The 21,383-nt window shown below is 59.0% G+C and overlaps 1 protein-coding gene across 1 annotated transcript in view; it reads left to right on the plus strand.

The window, feature by feature from the left end:
* Positions 1–21,383, plus strand: part of FAM193A (family with sequence similarity 193 member A) — a 135,494-nt gene that overhangs the window by 91,750 nt on the left and 22,361 nt on the right. The window contains 8 exon segments of the mRNA XM_021100934.1: positions 1,941–2,018; positions 3,259–3,371; positions 3,461–3,703; positions 5,745–5,898; positions 6,012–6,191; positions 10,914–11,165; positions 19,464–19,662; positions 20,427–20,699. Coding sequence (XP_020956593.1) covers positions 1,941–2,018; positions 3,259–3,371; positions 3,461–3,703; positions 5,745–5,898; positions 6,012–6,191; positions 10,914–11,165; positions 19,464–19,662; positions 20,427–20,699 — 1,492 coding nt within the window.

Below are 21,383 nucleotides of genomic sequence, written 5' to 3' on the forward strand. Positions count from 1 at the left end.
GGAGCAGGGGGGCAGGAGGGGCAAGAGGGCCTCTGAGGGGAGGTGGGGGCGGGGCAAGGGGCCAGGGAGCAGGAGCGCAGGGCGGGCAAGGGGGACAGGAGGGCACCATGCCTGGTGGCCCTGCTGTGCCCACAAGTGCCTTCCAAGCTGCGCGTTGACAGAGAAGTCCGCTCCGTTACACGGAATCTCAGCAGCTTTTGGTGCCGACGTGGCTTCTGGGATGTGCGGTGCAGGCCTCCTCTTGGACGTGAGAGGCCCGGGCGTGCGCTGTTCCTCCCGTGTGCCGTCAGGCGGCCCCGGTGTGGCCCTCCCTGTCCTTTGTGGGCCCTGCTGTCTTTATGATTCCTTCTCTTCCCTTGTTGAGCCCGGGAGGAGGTTCAGAGAACCAGCTTTTGGGTTTCTTGACCCCATTTCCTTCCTTGTTTTCCCAGTAATTTCAGCTTTTGCCTTTAACTCCTTATTAATTGATTCTCGTTTTGTTTGGTTGGGGCTGCGTACGTTGAACGTGTATTTTCCAGTCTTTGTTTTGCTCTCTCACAAATGCCGGGAAACTGCGTCTCCTCCATCTCGGACACGTCTTGTAAAATTTGATTCGTGGGACTTGTCATTTGTTTCTAAACCGACTATAATTTCAATTTCGATTTTTTCTCTAGTACTTTTGAACTATTGAAAATTTTAAGTGATTGAGTTTTATTTTATTAAGTTACTCTTGTTTCATTTGGGAGGGTTTATTGGTATTTTGTTTGTTTTTAATGTGAGGATTTAATTAGCTTTAACAATTCAGCTGGAAGGCTGCCCCCTGCTGGTGCGCCGTCTTACCCATAAGAGTCAATGTATGCCCCCTCCCTTTTTTTTCTTCAAATATTTTGGAGGATGTATGTCCCATTTCTGCCTTTCATGGTCACGCTCAGGTTTGTAGTAATTTGCAAGAATACATTTAGGAGGTCTCAGCATGGCTCAGCGCAGATGACTCTGACTGGCATCCGCGAGGATGCAGGCTTGATCCCTGGCCTCGCTCAGCGGGTTAGGATCTGGCGCTGCCGTGAGCTGTGGTGTAGGTTGGAGACGCGGCTCGGATCTGGCGTGGCTGTGGCTGTGGTGGAGGCCAGCGGCTGCAGCTCTGATTGGACCCCTAGCCTGGGAACCTCTGTATGCCCTAAAGAAAGGGGGAACACACTTATAAGCCTCAGGAATTCGTCGTTTCACAGCCTCCTCCTTCAAACGATGCAGGACCTCAAGCGCGGTCTCCATTCGCGGTTCGCCCAGTTTCTGTTAGGTCGCGGCGAAGTGTGTCTGACCCAGAATTACTTCCCCGTTTCCGCGGGTGCGGAGCTGTCGCACCAGGTGCCTTCCTGTGCTGTGACGTCCCCACAGTTCAGCGCCACGGCCGCCTCGCCCTTAAACAGCAGCCCTTCGCCTGTTCGTGGCCCCCGCCTCCCATGGTGCCCACGGCGCGGTGGCCCCTCGCGCAGTGACAGGCCCACCCTGGGCATCTTCGTGCCTCTCTGTCGTGTGAGCGCCTCTGTCTTTCGCATGAGACACGTATCGTGGTGACCTCGAGTGAGTCCGGCCAGGTGCCAGGACAGCGCCAGGTAGCGGGTCCGCCCTGCAGCCGCCTCTGAGGGCCGGGGCTCTTGCGTGTGTCGTTTTGGAAAACGTCCTGAGCAGGATTTCCCGTCGTGGCTCAGCGGTAACAAACCCGACTAGTATCCATGAGGACGCGGGTTCGGTCCCTGGCCTCGCCGAGTGGGTTAAGGATCCGCTGTGGCTGGGGCTGTGGTGTAGGCCGGCAGCTACCGCTCCGATTCAACCCCCAGCCTGGGAGCTTCCGCACACTGCGGGTGCAGCCCTAAAAAGACAAAAAAAGGAACGAAAAAAGCAGACGTGCTGGGTGGCTCTCGCTGGTGCTGAGGGTTTTGTCTTCCGCCCCCACCAACTAGATGGCGATGAAAACCAAGCAGCGCCTGCTCTCGGAGGACTGGGAGCTTCTGCGACAACGGCGGTTCATCCAAGAGCAGGTAAGGCTTCGGGTCGGGGCCGGTTCCGGGAGTTGCGTGTTCTGCTCTTCGGACGCTGGCTTTCAGCTCGTTTTCCTCGGGTCCTCCCGCCCCCAGTTCTCAGGAGCACCGGGTTTACGGAGCGACCCCCCCAAGCCCACGTCCACCCCCGAGTCCCCACGGGCTGCTCCCAGGCGGGCGCTGCTGCCATCTCCAGGTCACCCCTGGGGTGAGGCGCAGTGAAGCCACAGGGCTGGGACCCGTCCGCTCCACGCGGAGGCCGGGCCTGCAGCGAGCCGCCTCGGCCCCGGCTCAGCCTCCCGTTGGCAGAGCTCGCCGGGGTCTTGCGCGCTGGTCTCCGGGCATTTGCCTTCATGAGGAGACTTGCTTCCCTCGCGTGATGCCACGCCACCTTCTCCTCCCGCTTGTGCCCCTCGCTGCCGCGCTCCCGAGGCCATCCCGAGCTGCGGTCTCGTCTGGGCACAGGTAGATGGGCACCTGCGCTCCGCTCACGCGCCTGTGTGGCTTCGGTCTGGCCACCGCCCACCCCACGGCCAGAGCCGTCCACAGTTCTCTACCCCGAGACCCAGAGGCTGCTGCTGCAGCCGGGGGGCAGGTGCCGCTGTTGCCTGGCTCCCAGCCGCCCTCTCCACGGGCAGCTGCTGCCCTCCCTGCGCGGACCATCCAGGCTTCGTCAGCCGCATGGCCCCCACCTGCTGGTGGGCCCTGGGTGCTGTGGCTCTGTGTGCACAGGCCTGCCGTGCTGGGCGGCCGCTGCCCGAGGCCCTCCTGCTCAGCCCGGGAGCAGCCACCCCTTGCTCAGTGCTCCCCACTGGCCCAGATGCCCAGCCGTCCCCGGAGGGGTTCCCGACGTTGCCTCGGGAACTTGCAAGTTCCCCTCAGTCCTGGGTCCCGCCTGTGTCCAATTCCGGGAGCTCAGCTCCTCGGGGGCAGTAATGGCCTCCATGCTCCTGGTACCTGCTAGGAGCCAGCGCACATTCAGGGTAAATGCTGGCCGTCGGCTGCAGAGGGCGTTACAGTGTGTTTGCTGGTGGGAAAGCTGGTTAGGGGTCACCGGTGCCCAGTCTTTGTCAGGGCCTCTCTCTGCTCCCCCCTCTGCTGGCCCCGGGCCACTTTAGGGCACCTCGGTCATTGGTTTCTGAATGAACATGAAACGCTACCGTAGTCACTGACACGTACAAGCCCCGTAACGGGGGGCAGGTCCTGCAAAATTAACCTGTTGTTTGGCAAATTCCTCCAGTTAACGAACAAGAAAGCCGTCACGGGTGAGAACAGCTTCACGGACACCATGAGGCACGTGCTGTCGTCGCGCCTGAGCCTGCCCGACTGCCCCAACTGCAACTACAGGAGGAGGTGAGCCGGGTGCGCGCCGCGGCCTCGGGCCCCCCAGAGCGCGGGCTGACCGCGGCCGCCTCTCCGGTAACTGTGCTTAACCCCGTCAGATGTGCTTGTGATGACTGCAGCCTCTCCCACATCCTCACCTGCGGGATCGTGGACCCCCCCGTCGCTGGCGACCTCCACATCCACCAGCTGCCCCTCCAGGTGGACTCTGCTCCCGACTGTCTCCCTGAGATGCGCCCCCCTAGCGTGTCGTCGGCGAGCTCGGGGTCAGGCTCCAGCTCCCCTGTGACGATTCAGCAGCACCCCAGGCTCCTCCTCACGGACAACAGCTCTGCACCGGCTTTGTAAGTCGCGACTTCGTGATAAGCTTTCAGAAGTTCGAGTAATCCGGTGACGAGAAACAGAGGCAGCAGGGCCTGCAGAAGGATGCTTTTCAGCTCTTTCAGCAGCGTTTAAAACCGGAGGCCGGTGCTCCCAAATTCGGGCATGTCCATTACCTGCCGTCAAGCAGGCAGAGTCCTAAGCACAGGATGCGGACACCTGCTGGCGTCAAGGACGCGTCTCCTCAGCGCTGGCCTCGCACACTCCCCCCCCGAGCTGCGGGCGGGCGGCCCGGGCTCGTGTGCGTCGTCGTTGGCCCCGCTCTTGCTTGCTCCGAGTCTTGCCAAGAACTCAGACCCTCACTTTAGAAGCGACTGAGAAGCGGTTTCCCCTGTCCCCGCCTGTGTGAGTGCAGGGCCAGGTGCTGTCCCCAGCCTCCAGCAGGAGCAGGGCCCTGTCACGGTTTGAAGCTCCGCCTTCTGGACGGGCTGCACCGCGTGCAGGTTATCTAAGAGAGCGTAGGTCTGCGACCCTCTGCTCCCACAGCCTGGGCTGTGGGTCTGCGACCCGGGCTGCCCCCGTGGCGTGAGGGTGGGTGTGCGACCCTGGCTGCTCCTCGGTTCTCGGACTGCTCGCCGCCTCTGTCTGCGCTTTCTCTCGGCGGCTCCGCTCGCGCTTGAGGCTCTGTCCTTCTAAGCGGTGGGTCCCAGCTCCCTGACCCTCGTCACCGAACGCAGGCTGCTCTGTAGCCTCAGAAGCTCCACGCTCTCGGGTCTGTGAGGGGAGGCGTGCGGGGCCCGGGCCGCTGGTAGCCGCCCCTCTTCCCAGGACAGGGACCCGCCGGAGGGGAAGGCATGCCCTCAGCTAGAGCCTTCGCCCCTCTGGTGTCCCCGCTGCAGCAGCGTGGAGCCGGGACTTCCCACGGCTGCTCTGGGCACGCGGGACCCCAGGACCCTCCAGTGTGAGGCGGGGTCGTGGGGTCCTAGTCACTGAGCGGTGCCCTCTGGGTTCGGCTGCTCCTGTGCCTCGGCTCCTTCGAGCCGCGGCGGTGGAAATACCACCGGTACCTGGAAGGGGTTCAGGTTGGACCCATGGGGGTCCACTTTGGGTCACACCTCAAACTGTCTGTACTGAGCCAGGAGCTCTGTGCCAGCTTGTCACGTGTACCTAAAGATCATACATTTCACGTGGGATTCGTGGGCTTTTTACTTCTCTCTTTTTTGAGTAGCTATTCCATTTGTCCATCACTTAGACGTCTTGTTAAAGCTGATGTTAAGGTTTTGACTGGACTTGACCAGAGCTGGCCTCGTAGTGAAAAATCTTAGTGTTTTGTCACACAAGTGTTTTGTTCAGCTGGCTATCTCTGAAATTTTGGTGGTCATACACAGGCACCAAAGACCTAAGGTGTCTTTATTTTTTTTTTAATTCTTTTCCTAAATTTTACTGTCTTTAAATTTTTATTTATTTATTTCACTTTTTAGGGCCATACCCATGGAATATGGAAGTTCTCAGGCTAGGGGTTGAATAGGAGCTGGAGCTGCCGGCCTACACCATAGCCACGGCGACACCAGATCTGAGCCACGTCTGTGGCCTGCACCACAGCGCACGGCACCGCCGGATCCTTAACCCACTGAGCGAGGCCAGGGGTCAGACCCACGTCCTCACTGATTCTAGTTGGGTTTTTTACTGCCGAGCCCCAAGGCGAACTCCTGATAGCCCACCAGTTCCAATCGCAGAAGGTGCCTGCCTAGAAGCAGCAGAGGGAACGGTTGTGAACCGGGACCCTGCCGGTTGAGGGCAAGCGTAATAGCGAGTAGGCGGATGACATGTGGGTTTCTCGGTATTTTTCCTTTCGGGGTTTTGTTTCCCATCCTTCCAGGTCGCACGAGTGATTGTCTTCCGGGCATCTTCTCTTGCGTTGGGGTTCCTAGGAGGGGCTGAGACGTGGGGGGGGGGGCTCCCCGTAAGCCTCTTGGAAAGGGGAGCAGAGTCTGCTTCGTGGGCCCCGCGCTCACTGTCCTCGAGGGCACGTGGCCTCACGGTGGCTGCCTCTGCTTGTCCCAGCTGTAGTGACGATGAGGATGTGGCCCCGCTGTCCGCCAAATTCGCTGATATTTACCCGCTGAGTAACTACGACGATGCCGAGGTGGTGGCCAACATGAACGGGATCCACAGTGAATTGAACGGCGGCGGCGAGAACCTGGCCCTGAAGGACGAGGTACGGGCGGGGCAGCTCGGCGGCGACAATGAGTGGCACGAAGGGGCACCTCCGTCTCAGTGTTCTGTGCCTGCTGTTTCAAAATCGGAAGTTACAGAAGGCTGCTTTTAAAGTCCCCGCAGGTAAGCAGCACCAGTAGCAGCTCTTCAGATGCCGACGACGAGGAGGCGGACGGCGAGAGTGGCGGGGAGCCACCGGGGGCCCCCAAGGACGCCGCCGCTCTGGGTAGCGGGAGCCCCAGGAAAGAGGAAAGTAAAGTGGACAGTCCACCCCCGTCTTACCCAACTCAGCAGGTACAGTTTCATTCCTTCGGCTTCTCTGCCCCGGGGCCTCTCTCTCATAGCGAGCGTCAGTGGCTGCAGCGTTCCAGGATTTGGGGGCCGCTCGGGTAGAGCTGGCAGGTTTGGGGCGGACCTGCGCAGGAAGCAGGCGTGGCTGCAGCCTCACTTCCATCTCCGCTGGGGTCCCGTCCATGTCCCTGCTCTGGCAGCACCAGGGAGCAGCTCCAGGCATGTAGGCGTCCTGGGGGCTTTGGTCCGTGTAGAAGGAAGGGGGACTTTATAGCGAAACAGACGAGCGGAACGGAGCTCCCGTCGGGGCACAGCAGAAACAAATCTGACTAGGAACCATGAGGTTTCGGGTTCGATCCCTGGCCTCGCTCAGTGGGTTAAGGATCCAGTGGTGCCGTGAGCTGTGGTGTAGGTCGCAGGCACGGCTCGGATCTGGCGTTGCTGTGGCCGTGGTGTAGGCTGGCGGCTACAGCTCCAATTGGACCCCTAGCCTGGGAAGCTCCTTATGCTGCGGGTGTGGCCCTAAAAAGCAAAGAAAAATATAAGAATAACTAAATGGAATGTTAAAATTTCGGAAAAGGTCAGTTTTGTGAGGGAGCTTTTTCTCGCTAGTAGTTACCTGTTTGTCTGTTAACCAGAGGTGAGGGGACCTCACCAGACTCTCCTCTTAGAGCCTCAGTTTTATAATAGAGGCTCAAGCAGTTTTTAAATTAAAGGAATAAGAGACGACGGTCAAGGCTGATTAAACCTGGTAATAGGCTGTGTGAGTCGCAGTAAATAGAAGGTCTTTCTCCCACCCCTTCCCCGTCTGCCCACTCCCCAGTTCCAGTACAGCTGGTTCTTCCTGGGTGTCCTTGCAGGGCTGAAGTGTGCAAGCCCAGGTCTCCCTCCCCTGTCCTGTGCGAAAGGCTTGCACAAACACCCACGCCGTCCTGCCCCTGCTCCGCGGAGCCGCCCGACCGGCCGGCCACGCGGCGTGCGCGTCCGCAGCCTCTCCTGCGCCAGCGCCAGCGCCAGCACCAGCCCCGGGACTCGGCCCGGTTTCCTTTCCCGTGGAGTCCCCTCCAGGCAGACTCTTGTGTGCGCGTGCCTCCTGCCTTCCCGTGGTGACCTGTTCCGGAGGAACGGAGGCATGTCTCGCACGGTCGGCCCTGCCCCTGGGCTGGGGCGCCCGCCGTGGCTTTGCTGGAGCCCAGATGATGGTGTCCCCAGCCCCGAGGGGACAGTGGTGTCCCAGTTCTGGCCTCTTGCCGCTGATAGATGAGGAATGGAAGCCCTGGGAGGTTTTGGTTGTCGTTTCGTTTTGACGGGCAAAGCCGAGCTTGGGAATCCTTCCCATAAAGCCGCACAGTTTCATGAAGCCTCTGAGTGACGCGAGGCCCTGTGCCGTTTGGGCCCAGCCCGTGAGTGGAGCGTCCTCTTCCACCTCTGCTCTCTGATCTCTGCGAGCACTTCCGCTGCCGTTCATGCTGGGCTTCTGTCTTGCTCTTGCGTTCTTTCGAGTTGGTTCCAGTCCTTATCCAAGCACATGATCTGCAGATTTTTTTTTTGGTCTGAGGTGGTGTCTTACTAGATTCTTTTTATGTTGGTTTTTGAAAAGCCAAAGCTCAGCGTTCTCATTGCGGCTCAGCGGGTTAAGGACCCAGTGTTGTCTCTGTGAGGACGCACGTTCGATCCCTGGCCTCACTCGGTGCGTTAAGAACCCAGCGTTGCCTTGAGCTGCAGTGTAGGTCACAGACGCAGCTCAGATCTGGTGTTGCCCTGGCTGCGGCACAGGCCAGCAGCTGCAGCTCCGATTCGGCCCCTGGCCCAGGAACTTGCGTACGCAGCAGGTACGACTATGGAAAGGAGAAAAGAAGTGCAGTTGATTCTTATGCGTTGGTCTTGAAATTTGCAGCTTTGCTGATGGACTTGGTGTTTGTTCTAGAGCAGGTGAGGTTTGGTGGTTTGGGTTTATGACCTGGATTTCCTACATGCACCATCGTGGTGTCTGTGAATAAACAGTTGTACCTCTCCTTTTTTTTTTAATTACTCGGTGAATTTTGTTACCTTTATAGTTGTACAGTGATCTTCCTTTGTGGAAGATCATTGGATTCTTTTTGTTTCTTACTCTTGCCTCGTTGAGCGAGAAGCTCCAGCACAGTATTTGCTTAACGGACATCTTTACCTGCTCCCAGGCTTAGGGGAGAGCATTCAGTCCTTGGCCAGTAAGTTGGATGCTGGCTATAGGTTTTTCGTAGCTGTCCTTTGTCAAGTTGAGGAAATTCCATTTTGCTCCTTGAGAGTTTTGTCGAGAACATGAGCTGGGTTTTCAGATGCCTTTGCTGCGTCTTTTGCGCTGTCCCTGTGGTTTGCATCCTTTGTTCTGAACTGCAGTGTATCTTAGCAAGTGATTTTTGGATATTAACCCAACTTTGTGTGCTTGGGGTAAATCCCATGTGGTCTTGGCGTATGGTTTGTTTTGCGTGCTGTTTGATCTGCTAATACTCTGTTAAGGAGTTTTGCATCTGTGTTCACCAAAGATGCTGGTCTGTAGCTGTCTGTCCTTGTGATGTCTTCGTCTGGCTTTGGTGTCAGGGCGATACTGGCCTCACAGAATGAGGTAGGAAGTGTTCGTTCTGCCTTTGTTGTCGGAGGGAATTTGTCTAAGATTGAGATTTCTTCAATATTTAATAGAATTCACCAGTGAAATCCCGTGGGCCCGATCTCTTTTGTTAGAAAATTTGTAATTACTAATTCGCATTTTGTTTACGTGTTACAAATCTCTTCAGATTTCCTTTCTTCTTGAGTTAGGTTTGATAATTTGTGTCTTTTTAGGATTTTATCTGTTTCATGTAAGTTGTCTAATTAGATGCATAAGGTGGTTTATTATGGTCTCTTGCGCAGTCTCTAATGATGTCAGTTCCTGATTTGGGTAATTTTGTTTACTCTTTTTTTTTTTTTTTTTTTTTTGTCTTTTTAGGGCCACACTGAGGCATTTGGAGGCTCCCAGGCTAGGGGTCCAGTTGGAGCTGTAGCTGCTGGCCTGCGCCACAGCAACGTGGGATCTGGGCCGCGTCTGCGACCTCCACCACAGCTCACGGCAACGCCGGATCCGTAACCCGCTGAGCGAGGCCCGGGATCCACCCGAGTCCTCATGGGTGCCAGTCGGGTTCATTACCCACTGCGCCACGACGGGAACTCCTGTTTACTCCTTTTTCATCCCCTAAATCAGTCTGCCTATGGGTTTATCAATTTTTGTAAATAACCCAGTTTTTGCTTTTGTTACCTTTCTGTTTTTCTCTTCTATTTCACTAATTTCTCTTGGGATCTCCATTATTTCTTTCTATATTCTTTGAGTTTGGTTTGTTCTTTTTCTAGGTTGTCGAATATGAAGCTTCGAGCTCCCCGAGACTCGTTTTGTGGCCTAACACACCGTCTGTCCTGTCCGTGCTCTTGCACGTCGTGTGTCCTGCTCTTCTTGGGTGGACTGTCCCCTCCGCGAAAGTGGGCTCAAATTGCTCGATAGGTCTTCCGGGTCCTCTCCACCCTGATTTTCCACGTCTGGGAAGGGGCGTGTCGGCTTCATGTAGAACTTCGGGGTGGCCCGCTCCTCCTTCGCATCTGCCATTGCTTGATTCGCGGATTTGGGGACAGCGTTAGCGAATGTGTCCGTGTATTGTTTTGTCTCCCAGATAGATTGTCCCTTTATCACTAGGGAAGGTTCCCTGCTGCTGTTTCTTCCCTCAGAGCCTGTGGTCTGTGGTGTTACTGCAGCTGCTCCGGCCGTCCTAGGTCCTGTGTGAACGTTAGGTATTTTTCATCTTTGTAAGTTCAGCCTCCTCGTGTCTTTGAATCTAAACTTCGCCTTCCAGGCTCTCGGTGGGGTCATCTGTGCGTCCTTGTCCCGTCCATCAGCCTCTGCCTTTGGCTTGAAACGCTTCATTTACATTTAATGCAACAGCTGCCCCTTTGCTGGTTATTTCTGTGTGTCTTGCGGTTTTTATGCCTCCGTCCCTCCTTGACTTCCTTTCTTTGTGTCCATCAGGGTTTGTGGCACACTTTCTTAATTCTGCTGTTGATTCTTTAGGCTTAGTTTTTTAAGGGTGTGGGAAGCTGGGAGTAGGAAGAGCCCCAGGCAGGAAGGCTAGACGCCTTCTGTTCTTACCGAAAGTTGTGGCAGATTTGCATGCGTAAACGCTTCTCAATTTGTTTTTTTCCTTTGGTTGATTTCCAGAGCCTCAAAACGATTGCCTTTGACAGTTGTGTTCGGTTTTACGCTTGTTTTGAGGGAGAGGAGTCGGACGGCTTTATTCCACCTTAGCCGAAGCCCCAGCTCTGGTGCATTTTGAAGAGTCTCCCTGTAGCCGTCTGCTGAGCAGTGTGAGCCCGGCGGAGCAGGGCGCGGCGGTCTTGTCCTTGGCCCAGCTCCCCCGCCACTCTGCCGTCTTGCCAGCCCCCTGCCCGGGCCCCTCGGGCGCAGGGTGCAGGCGGGCGTGGCTGCCGCCTCGGCAGAAACCCAGCTGGGGTGAGGGCACATCCCCTCGCTTTTCAGGTCTCTTCAGTCCCGGTCCTGGAGGCCCTCGTTCACCCCGCGAGGAGGGACCTGTCAGCCTGGGGTGTCAGGACGGGCCCCCCGGCCTTTCTCTCTGCTGTGGGGCTGGCCGATGCAGTCCGTGCCATGCTCTGTTTCCCTGACAGCCAACCACTCATGTGCTGAATACTTTCTTTTCTCTTTCCTTGAAGGCGGAACAAGCTCCAAACGCGTGCGAGTGTCACGTTTGCAAGCAGGAGGCTTCGGGGTCGCCGCCGGCAGCGATGACCGCTGGAGCCCTTCCTCCTGGCCACCAGTTTCTGAGCCCCGAGAAGCCCACACACCCCGCTCTGCATCTCTACCCCCACATCCACGGACACGTGCCCTTGCACGCGGTCCCGCACCTGCCTCGCCCCCTCATCCACCCCACCTTGTACACGGCGCCCCCCTTCGCGCACAGCAAGGTGAGTCGGGCAGAAGGGCCGGAGCGCGCCCCGCGGCTCAGCTTAAACACCCCCCCGCCCCCCCCCGCCCCGGAGACCTGGCGGCTCGCGTGGGACCGCGTCCTGTCTCGCGCCGAAGGTCAGCAGATGTTTCCTTTCCCCGCGACCCCTTCAACTCGCGGGCTTCTGAACCTTTGCACTTGGAAAAGCAGTCTCGGGTCATCTCAGAATTCACCCGTATGCGGGGTCCTCCAGGTCACGTCGGGGGCCAGGGCGTCCTCAGGGCTGCCTGCGCACGCTGCGTCCGCCCGGACACCGGGTCCGTTCTCTACGCGTGGACTTTTTCTTACGTGCGGTGGGTGAAATGATTTGAGTCTCTCACAGGCTGTCCTGACTCTGGCCGGCTCGCCAGGGTCCGAAATGACTGCTGGGTGCGGACTGAGGGCGGGTCGGTCGGAGGCCGGCCGACGCGGGGAGCTCAGCGGCCGTGCGGGAGGGGCCGGGTCTCCTCCGGGAAACTCAGGCTTTGCCTGGACTTCGCGTTGGTTTCCCTCCCCGTCCTTCCCGCGGCTTTGCCCCCCGAGCAATTTCGAACTTGCCTTTATTGACGCTTATCATAAATCTTTCCTTTTTTAATCCGTTATTCTGGCTCGTAGTAGTTCTCGTCAGTCAAAAGCAGAAGTGTCCCCACATTCTACTGATCCCTCACTTAAAGCGGGGACCCTCAACCGGGAGACAAGGGCGAGCTTGGCGGGGGGTGTGGGCCTGCTGCCCTGGACCGGGGCTGGCTGCCTGGTTGCCAGGCGGGGGCAGGTTGGGAGAGTCACAGCCCCTGGTTTATAGCAGGATAGAATCAGCGTGTGATGTTCCGTCACAGTAAGTGCTTGGCGACCGCTCAAATTTGTGCTCAAGTTGTGCTAGAGGCACTGGTGCTCCCCGAGCCCACAGCGGTCCCTTTGTTCCTGGAGGGGTTTAGCGCAGCCTGTTCGGGTGGCGTCCAGGGCCCGGCCGCCGTCATGCTCTGCCCGTTCTCCCAGCCCCGGTCCCGCGGGCGAGCTGGCGAACGAGGCGGGAAGCTGCTCCCCGTCCTCCCTCAGTGGAGCCTCCTCCCCGGTCCCCGGAGAGCCACCTCAGAAGAGGGTGTGATGTTCTCTCATACTTTTCTTGCTGGTAGAAGCTATTCAGGAATTAGCTCCTAGGAGTTCCCATCGTGGCGCAGCAGTTAACGAACCCGACTGTATCCGTGGGGACACGGGTTCAGTCCCTGGCCTCGCTCCGTGGGTTAAGGACCCGGCTGCCCTGCGCTGTGCTGCGCGTCACAGACATGGCTCGGATCGGGCGAGGCCGTGGCTGTGGTGCAGGCCGGCGGCTGTAGCTCCGAGTGGACCTCTAGCCTGGGAACCTCCGTGTGCCTCCAGTGAGGCCCTAAAAAGACAAAAATGTTAAAAAAAGAATGAGTTCCTTAAATCTTGTGGTGAAGTAGTGCAGTCGACTCTTCCCAAAGCTCTCGGGGCACCGGCGTGGAAGCGGACTTTCCGCCTTTCGGCCTTTCCTCCGATGCTCCAGGGGTCTGTGGAGGGTGAAGGAGGCCCTCGGGGGAGCGTCGGCTGTGTGCAAGTTGCTCCTTTGACGCCCGTGAAGCTCTACTCTACCAGGCGGATGGGAGCGACTCGCAGAGGGAAGGGCAGATACAGAGGGCAAGCCCTTGAGCTGCGCTCCAAGCACTTCACAGCGAATGTCGAGACGGTTCACTAACGCGTTTAAAATACACCGGCCAGATGCTGTTGGCATTTGGAAAAACGAGGTGCATCTGACAAAATTCTTCATTTGCACTTGGTATGAAAGTGCCTGTTTCTCTAGCCAGTCTTGCCTCGTCATTGACCAGGCTTTGCCGGATTCGTTTGCAATGCGTTGGTCGGACTCGGTGAGTCCGGTGTCTGCGCCTAAACGCAGTGGTCGCAGCCCCACAGGCGTCGGTAGGAGCACCTTCCGGGGAACGAGCAGGCTGTTGGGGTGAAGCCTGATTTCAGCTCCAGGCAGGCGCCTCCCGTTGGCCAGCACTGGTCGTGTGGTGTTCCAAAGCTTCCCAGCCCTGGGCCGGGGGCAGCCCTGCCCGCGAGGCTCCCCGCCCTGCCTCCGTTTCTGGGTGGTCAGGCCCTTTGGGATTTCTGCTCTGGTTAAGTGGCAGTTGTTGCCTTGGAGACCTTATGTCACTGTCGTGGTAATTCTTTTAATTCATGCTTTGCCGCCATGGGTAAATATTCAGTACTTAATGTGTTTGGAATGAGTACTGTTAAAATTTCTTTTCTTGAAATTAGAAAAACTTGAAGACTGTTCTCCCTTTAGATGTCTTCAATGCCTGATTGATCCATTGATTGATTTTGCTTTTAGGGCTGAACCTGTGGCATAGGGAAGTTCCCAGGCTAGGGGGCCAATCGGAGCTGTAGCTGCCGGCTTCCTCCACAGCCACAGCAAGGCAGGGTCCAAGCTACATCTGCCACCTACACCCCAGCTCACGGCAACACCGGATCCTCAACCCACTGAGCGCGGCCAGGGATCCAACCTCTGTCCTCCTGGATGCCAGTCAGATTTGCTTCCACTGAGCCACAGCGGGAACTCCCTGCCTTCTCCACTTCTAGTCAAGCCTTTTCTGATTCCATTTTATCTCCTCTCAGCATATCAATTATGCCCTTTCTTTCTTTCTTTCTTTCTTTCTTTTTTCCGTTTTAGCAGCTGTGTTAGAACATGTGTCTCCGCTAATCTTAAGTCCCCTGCAGACAGCACTGCTCTTCAGACGGCCTGGGGCTTGTTCCCGGTCCCATCGCTGTGACACTGCTGCCAGCGCTTTCACTTATCCGGGGGTTAGTCGCCCCGTGCGTTGTTGTTACTCAAACAAAGCCTCCTCTAGACCAGTTGGTGCGAGAAATTCGAGATTCCGTTTTCCTTTTGCACCTGCTCCTCCTCCAGCGCTGCTGACTTTGTGTCGAGCCGGGTTTCTGGCCCGTGTGCCCGTGCTTCTGCCCGAAGCACATCCCTGGCGGCTCCCGCCGGGCAGCTCTGCTGGCGATGCGCTCCCTCAGGCTGTGCTTGTCTGACCAAGTTTTTGGTTCTCCTTCGCTCCTGAGGAGAACCGCGCTGGAGGCAGAGGTCGAGGGCGGCGGCTCGTCCTTGCAGCGCCGACACCCCGCTTGCCCCTCCTTCCTCGTTTGCAGCTGCCACGCTGCCGCCGCGCCGGCCTCCAAGGCCACACAGCCCGTTCCCTGGGATGGGGTTGGTCCCCAGCCGTGCTTCCGGGATTTTCTCTCTGTCCCTGGGTTTGTGCAGCTTGACTGTTTTAGGCCTAGATGTAGATTTGGGGGCTCTGTTCTGTGTGGTGTTTCCAAGCTTTCTTCGTGGTGGTTTGGTACCTGTCGTTGGCGTTGGCCCAGTCTCAGCTGTTGTCGGTTCTTTGACAGTTTGTTTTGTTTGGTTCGTTCGGTCATTGGTGGTGGCGGTTTCGGGGTGTGTTTAAATTCTTTCTTCTGCATGTTGCTTTGCCGTCTCTCTTGACACAGCTTGAAGCGGACTGGTTCTTTGCCTGGCTGTGTCCAGCTTACTGAATCTTGGTTTCTCCACAGGGTTTTATTTCTAGCTTTCCTTTCTGGTTCTTTCTCAGGCTCGCGCTGCTCGCTCACCTGTTTGTCCTTGGATGTCGCGACTCTCCCCGTCAGAGCCCTGGGCCTGTTGGTGGCTTTGAATTCTCTGTGTGCGGCTCTCAGCCCGCCCCCCTTCTCACCCCCTTTGCCGCCGTCCCCTGTGACCCTCCACTCTTGGGACCAGACGCTCGGCTCCCTGTTGCTCCGTCTGTTCCGAGAACGTCTCTTGACTCGGTCTTCCAGCAGGGCGAGTCTCTCATTGTGTCTATCCTGCCTTCCGACGTTGAGTTCTCCATGCCGCCTCTGAGTCTCAGGTCTGAGCTGTCATTTTTTTCAGATATGTCAAACGTTTTTATTCTCTTGCTCCTTGCTCTCTTTTTCTTCCATGTCACATAGTGACCCTGTGTGTGAGTGAAACCTTTACTCTGAGATCAGGCCTTGTTCAGCTCACTCTGTGCAGACCCGCGTGCTTCCGCAGGAGGGTGTCCATCTGCAGGTGTGAAGGTGCCAGCAGGGCCCTGGGCCCCCTCTGGGACCACTGCTCCGTCCCCCACTGTGTGACGATGGCGCGTGCGCCCGCGGGCAGGCGGACGGGCGGGCAGCCGTCCCTCCCGACACCGGCACCACAGGGCCGTGTTCCCATCATGTTCCTCTCAGCGCTTGGGAAGGGGGGTCCCTCGCTTCGTCTGTAGCTCGGAGGCTGGTCACACAGGTGTTCGGTGCCCCTCGTCTGGGCGTGGAGTGCGGTGTCTCCCCTCGGTGAACGAGACCCAAGCGGAGGGCGCGCTCAGGCCTTAAAGAGGAGCAGGGGCCTCGCCTGTCACCTGTGGCCCAAGGTGCCGGCTGGAAATCCTGTGTCCGTTCCGTCGGAAAAATGTCTTCCGAAGCAGTGGCCACGCTGGGCAGGACCGGGGGTGGAGGTGGGGGGAGCCCGGGCGTCTCCGCAGGCTCAGGAGGGACGTCGGGAGCCGCCAGAGTGTCCCGGGCGCCTGGGGATGCGGCTGCCCGTGGCTCTGGACCTGTGCCCCTGTCACCGCCCCCCCCGCCCCCCGGTCTTGCCCGCGCTCAGGCGCCGCAGGAGCTCTCGGCAAGTTCGACACGGTACAGGAGGACCTTCCGCTGGAATTGGAGGGGGAAAAGCTGGATGGAAACAGGAGACGTGCGTAGACTGCCCTTTGGGGTCCTGTTGAGCCCTCGGATCTGTGTTCTGTTTCGGGGGCCGAGTGCAGTTCTCCTGACCTGAGAAAGAGGGAAACGGAGGCGGCGCTCTGGCCCTGCGGCCTCTCTGGCAGGAGAGGAGGGGCTTAGCCGGAAGATGTGCCGAGGGGCCCGGCTCGTCCTCGCGGTCTGGGTCCCTCTCGCTGGAACGCGCAGCCTCGGCCGCCCCTGCCGCCCGCCTTCCGAGGCTCGGTCTCCTGCCCTCGCGCCCCGTGTCCGTGGCGCCTGGCCTGTTGTGCCGGGTGCGAGGCAGGCTCCTGCGAGGCCTCAGAGCCGCGCTTGGCAAGGGCTCCAGGTCATGTGCGCGTCGCAGCTTCTGTTGCAGCAGTTTGGCTTTCCCGCGAGTCACTTGCCGCGGAAGAGGAGAAAATTGCCAGCTCTGTTCGCTGCGGCCGCGTGTCGAGTGACCTCGGGTGTGAGTTAACGGCATCCGCACACGTCGGGGAGACTCGCTGTGCTCAGCCGATAGGTGTACTTGGGGCGGCAGGGCCCCCGGACGGTCTGGCGGGCAGCTGCCGTGTTCTTCTGAAGGAAACTCGCTGTGGAGGTGGTTGGGGTGCAGAAGCCGTCCTGCCGGCGCAGCGCGTTCGGCCCCCGCGCGGGCTCTGCGCCTGGGCCTCCGTCTGCAGGAGAGAGGTGGCGGGCGGCGACCTGCTCGCCCCCTGCCTCCAGCACAACAGCCTCACCGTCGGCGGCCTTCTCTCCGCAAGTTAAGCCGCTGAGCGTTTATTCCGCACCCAGGGCGTGCCAGGCGTCATGCCACATGCTGGGAGGATGTTTAAACGTTACCCCCAGTCCCGGTGTTCAGAGACCCCCGTCCAAAGGGAGGACAACCAACCTGACGCCTCCGAATACAGTGACCCGCCCAGCGGGAAGCGCAGGCACAGAGTGACGCTGCCCAGGGAGGACCGGTGTCCTGACCACCTGCTCCGCTCCGCCCTCTACCCGTGGCTCCCTGAGCCCATCCAGGGTCAGCGGGCGCTCGGCCACCTGCTGGGGTGACTCCCTGCCCCTGCGCTGGGGGCAGGCGGTGTAGCCTGGAGCCGGGGGCTGCTGTGTGTCTGGGGACACCGAGCTTGGCTGGCGCTCACCAAGTGCTCCCTCGGGGCCAGGCACTGAGCACATGACGTGCGCTGGTGGGGGGTCCCTTCCAAGTAACAGATGAGAAAACCAAAGCGCAAGAAGCCTGAGTGCTTTGCCTGAGGTCGCACAGCCAGTGGAGGAAGAGCCAGCATCTGAACCCCAGACTGGGCGGGCGGCCGGAAGGCTGCGAAGGACGCGAGTTCCCACGCAGCTCCGGCCCTGACCAGCCTCCCGGGGCGGGAGCCTGAGGCCTCAGAGCTGGCCCCATGCAGTCGCAGGCTCGGGCGTCCCTGGGCAGCTCCAGAGCTGTCCCCGCCTCCCCGTCCCTCACTGACTGCTCCCTGTGTCTTCCTCGCCCTCTGGCCCTGCGCCGTGAGCCGCAGATGCCTCTTCCCGTCCGCCGACCCGGCCGTCTGGCGCTGCTGCTGCGGCTCCTGGCCCCGTCCGGACGGAGGTCACGTGGAGCTGTCCCTGCTGCGGCTGCTGCGCCGTCAGCTTGTGCACGGTTGTCCCCCAGCTGGGGTCCTTCGCTCCCGTGCCCCGGCCAGGCCCCCAGGGTCCTGCCGAACCATCGCCTGCCCCTGGGAATCCTTGCTGCGAGTGGCCGGCACCCGCTGCCGGGCCGTGTCCCAGAGGCTGCGCCCAGCACAGCTGCAGCCCCTCCAGTGGGGCCCGGGCCAGGCACCTGCGGGGGGCTGGGTGCTGGGGGCAGCCGGGCCGGGGTCCCGATGGTGCGGCCGAAGCAGCTAGGGCGGGGCAGACATGAAACCACTGGGTTAAGCGTCGGCTGAGCGGTGACTGGGGACGTGCTGCGCGGGAAGACGTCGGGCTTCCGTGTGTCCCGTGGGAAGGCCCCCGTGGCCTTGGGTGTTGGGTGGCGAGAGCAAACCCCAGCTGTGGCTTCTGTGAGGACGCGACATCCGGGCCGTGGTCAGGAGGAGCAGCAGGTCTGCAGGGTTGTGAGCTGAGGGTAGGACGTTCTAGAAAGTGGACGCATGTGAGCCAAGTCCTGGGTCAGGAAGTGGCCCGGCGTCTGAGGACCAGGAGGAGACTGGGTGACCGGGTCGTGAGCAGGAAGGAGGGCCCGGCTGGGCTGAGGGCAGGACCCGGGCTTTGCGTCAGGGCCCCGGGCACCCTGGCACAGCCTGCGCGGGAGGGGAAGGGCCCTCGGGAGGTACAAGGGCAGGGGCTGCGAGACGGGGACCTCGGGCGCGAGGCTGAGGACGCCCGGCGTGTGCGGGGAGCGCGGAGGAGGCTCTGCGCCCCGGTGAGGGTTTGGTGCCCAGCACGAGGGCCACCTTTCTTCACACGCACACTGTGCTTCACACACGTGCGAAGCTTCGCACACGTGTGAGGGAACAGCCTCAGCGGTCACCATTTTTTAAATGTCAGGTGAGAATAAGCCTTAAGAACCGACCTCACACAAATGGGCCTCGTTCCAGTGTGTCTAGGGAGTTCCTGAGTCGTCTAAAGTTTGATACACTCCCTGAGGATAAAATCTACATCTGGGAGTTCCCGTTGTGGCTCAGTGGTTAACGAATTCGACTAGGAACCATGAGGTTGCAGGTTCGATCCCTGGCCTCGCTCAGTGGGTTAAGGATCCGGCGTTGCCGTGAGCTGTGGTGTAGGTTGCAGATGTGGCTCGGATCCAGCGTTGCTGTGGCTGTGGATTGGACCCCTGGCCCGGGAACCTCCATATGCCACGGGAGCAGCCCTAGAAAAGGCAAAAAGACAAAAAAAAAAGGATCCGGCTTTGCCGTGAGCTGTGGCGTAGGTTGCAGATGTGGCTCAGATTCCACGTTGCTGTGGCTGTGGTGTAGGCTACAGCTCCGATGAGACCTCTAGCCTGGGAGCCTCCATATGCCACGGGAGTGGCTCTAGAAAAGGCAGAAAGACAAAAAAAATCTACATCTGGTTCAGGAATTCCCTTTGTGGCTCAGTGGTTTAAAAACCCGACTAGTGTCTGTGAGAATGTAGGTTTGATTCCTGGCCTCACCCAGTGGGTTAAAGGACCCAGCATTGCTGTGAGCCGCAGCGTAGGCAGCTCAGGTCTGGTGTTGCTCTAGCTGTGGGATAGGCCCGCTGTGCCAGATCCGCAGCTCCGCTTCGACCCCTGGCCTGGGAACTTCCACATGCCGCAAGTGCAGCCCCCCCCCCAAAAAAATAAAAAATAAGATCTACATCGGATTCAAATGTGCCCCCTCCCTGCGTGCAGCCTCGTAAGCAGTGGCAGAAGCGCTCAGCAAGGTGCGTTCAACCAGGACACCTGTTCATGGCAGCGCCTCCCACGAGGGTCCAGTGACGACTTGTCTGTCTGTAGCTGAACTACATAGGTTAACAGAATATTAATTTTGATAACTGATGAGAACGTTTCTTTTTGTAGGCTTTACCGCCAGCACCTGTTCAGAGTCACACAAATAAACATCAGGTATTCAGTGCGTCTCTTCAAGATCATATTTATCCGAGCTGTTTTGGGAACACTCCAGAGTGGAATAGTTCTAAATTTATAAGTCTTTGGGGATCAGAAGTGATGAATGATAAGAACTGGAACCCTGGCACTTTCTTGCCAGATACAGTTTCTGGTAAGGAACTTGTTAAAACGTTCTTCAAGTTTCCGAGGGTCCGAGCTGAGTGGATTGCCACGTCCATTGCCGTAGCTCCCCAGCGGGACCCAGGCTGCTGCTCCCCTCCCCCTCCACCCCCCTCGGCCCCCCACGTCTGCCACCCGTCCAGTCCTGCTGCACCACCTGAGCGGAGCGAGGCTCCAGGGGCTGTGGACGCAGGGTCTGCCCGCCCTGGTGCTGTTGAGCCTGGTCTCCAGGGTTCGCTCGCTGTTCAGCCCTTGGTTCTCCGCAGTGGCGACAGCCAGACCTCAGCCCGGTGCAGCGGGTGGCGCAGCTTGACTCTGATGTGTGTTCCTTTCCCCTGCTTGCTTGGCCCGCGTGCATGGGCTCTGTCCCTCAACTGGAGGCACCACTGTGTGTTGAGTAGCGGGGCAGGGCACACCTGGAGAGGGCCGGTCCCTCTCCTCGTCTGCCTTGGTGTGGTCAGGGCCCCTGGTGGCCCCGCAGCCCGCCCCGCTTACGCGCAGAACAGCGAGCTACACTGGGCGTCTGGTCTGTGCTTGGAAAGCGTTTCATCTCTAAGATGGGAATGATGGTGCTAAGAAAGTAGTCTCACGACAGTAGGGGAAGCGCCCTCTGGAAAGCGCCCGGCACGGGCGTTTCCTCATAAGTGCAAAGCGACACCGTCCCGGTGGAGTCCCAGCTTCAGTAGCAGGGGTCCTTGAGGTTGTAGCTAATTCGATTTCTTTTAGAAGCCTTAATTCTCCTGTTCTTCTCTGAAGGGAATGACATATTAGGGCCAACACTCTCAGAAACAAGACCTGAAGCTCTTCCACCTCCATCTAGCAATGAAATACCTGCAGTTTCGGATAGTAAAGAGAAAAAAAACGCTGCGAAAAAGAAATGTTTGTACAATTTCCAAGACGCTTTCATGGACGCGAACAAGGTTGTGATGGCCACCTCGTCAGCCACCTCCTCCGTGTCCTGCACAGCCACCACGGTGCAGTCGAGCAACAGCCAGTTCAGAGTGTCGTCCAAGAGGCCTCCTTCCCTAGGTAAGGCCCTCGGCCGGCGGGGGCCCTGGGCCGGCTCTGCGGGCCTGCTGCTGCTTCCGCAGCATCGTCCTGGTCCCCGCTCCCTTGGCCTGGCCGGGGACGTCCCTGTAATCAACAGCCACAGGCGTGCTCGCCCAGAGAGCACATCCCCTGGCACTGTCGCCCTGGCTCCCGCCAGGGCTTCTCCACCTGCGCCCTGCCTCTCCTCTCCCATGGCTGGTTCTCTGATAGGAAGAGGCTCTTGTTTTCTAACGTGTGCAAGAGTGTTTAGTCATCAGAAAGCAGAAGCCTCACGGAGTGAGCTGGTGGGGCTGCTGCCAGCCCGAGACGCAGCCCCTGCTGCTGCGCAAATCACTGGCACGGAGGCGGCATCGCTCCCCCTCTCATGCGAGCACGGGAAGGGCTTCAGAGCAGGGAGGCATCAGAGGCCAGCGGCGGGTGTCAGAGGGCATGGGGGCTGCCTCCCAGAGGCCTCCTTGGGCGGGCTGGGACAGGAGCGATGGGCCCGGCCCCAGCACCCGGGGCGTCAGGAAGCCCTCGAGACACTCAGGAGGGCAGGGTGGGGGCTCTGCGCGTCGTGTGCAAGGACCACACAGGTAGACGGTGCCCAGGTGAGCATCCTCGGCGGGTGTTGGAACCTTGGCTGTCTGTCTGGGGATGTAGCGGCCCCAGGGTCTGGGAGCA

The sequence above is a fragment of the Sus scrofa genome, chromosome 8 (genome assembly GCF_000003025.6).
Source record: "Sus scrofa isolate TJ Tabasco breed Duroc chromosome 8, Sscrofa11.1, whole genome shotgun sequence".
In the NCBI taxonomy this organism is placed as follows: Eukaryota; Metazoa; Chordata; class Mammalia; order Artiodactyla; family Suidae; genus Sus; species Sus scrofa.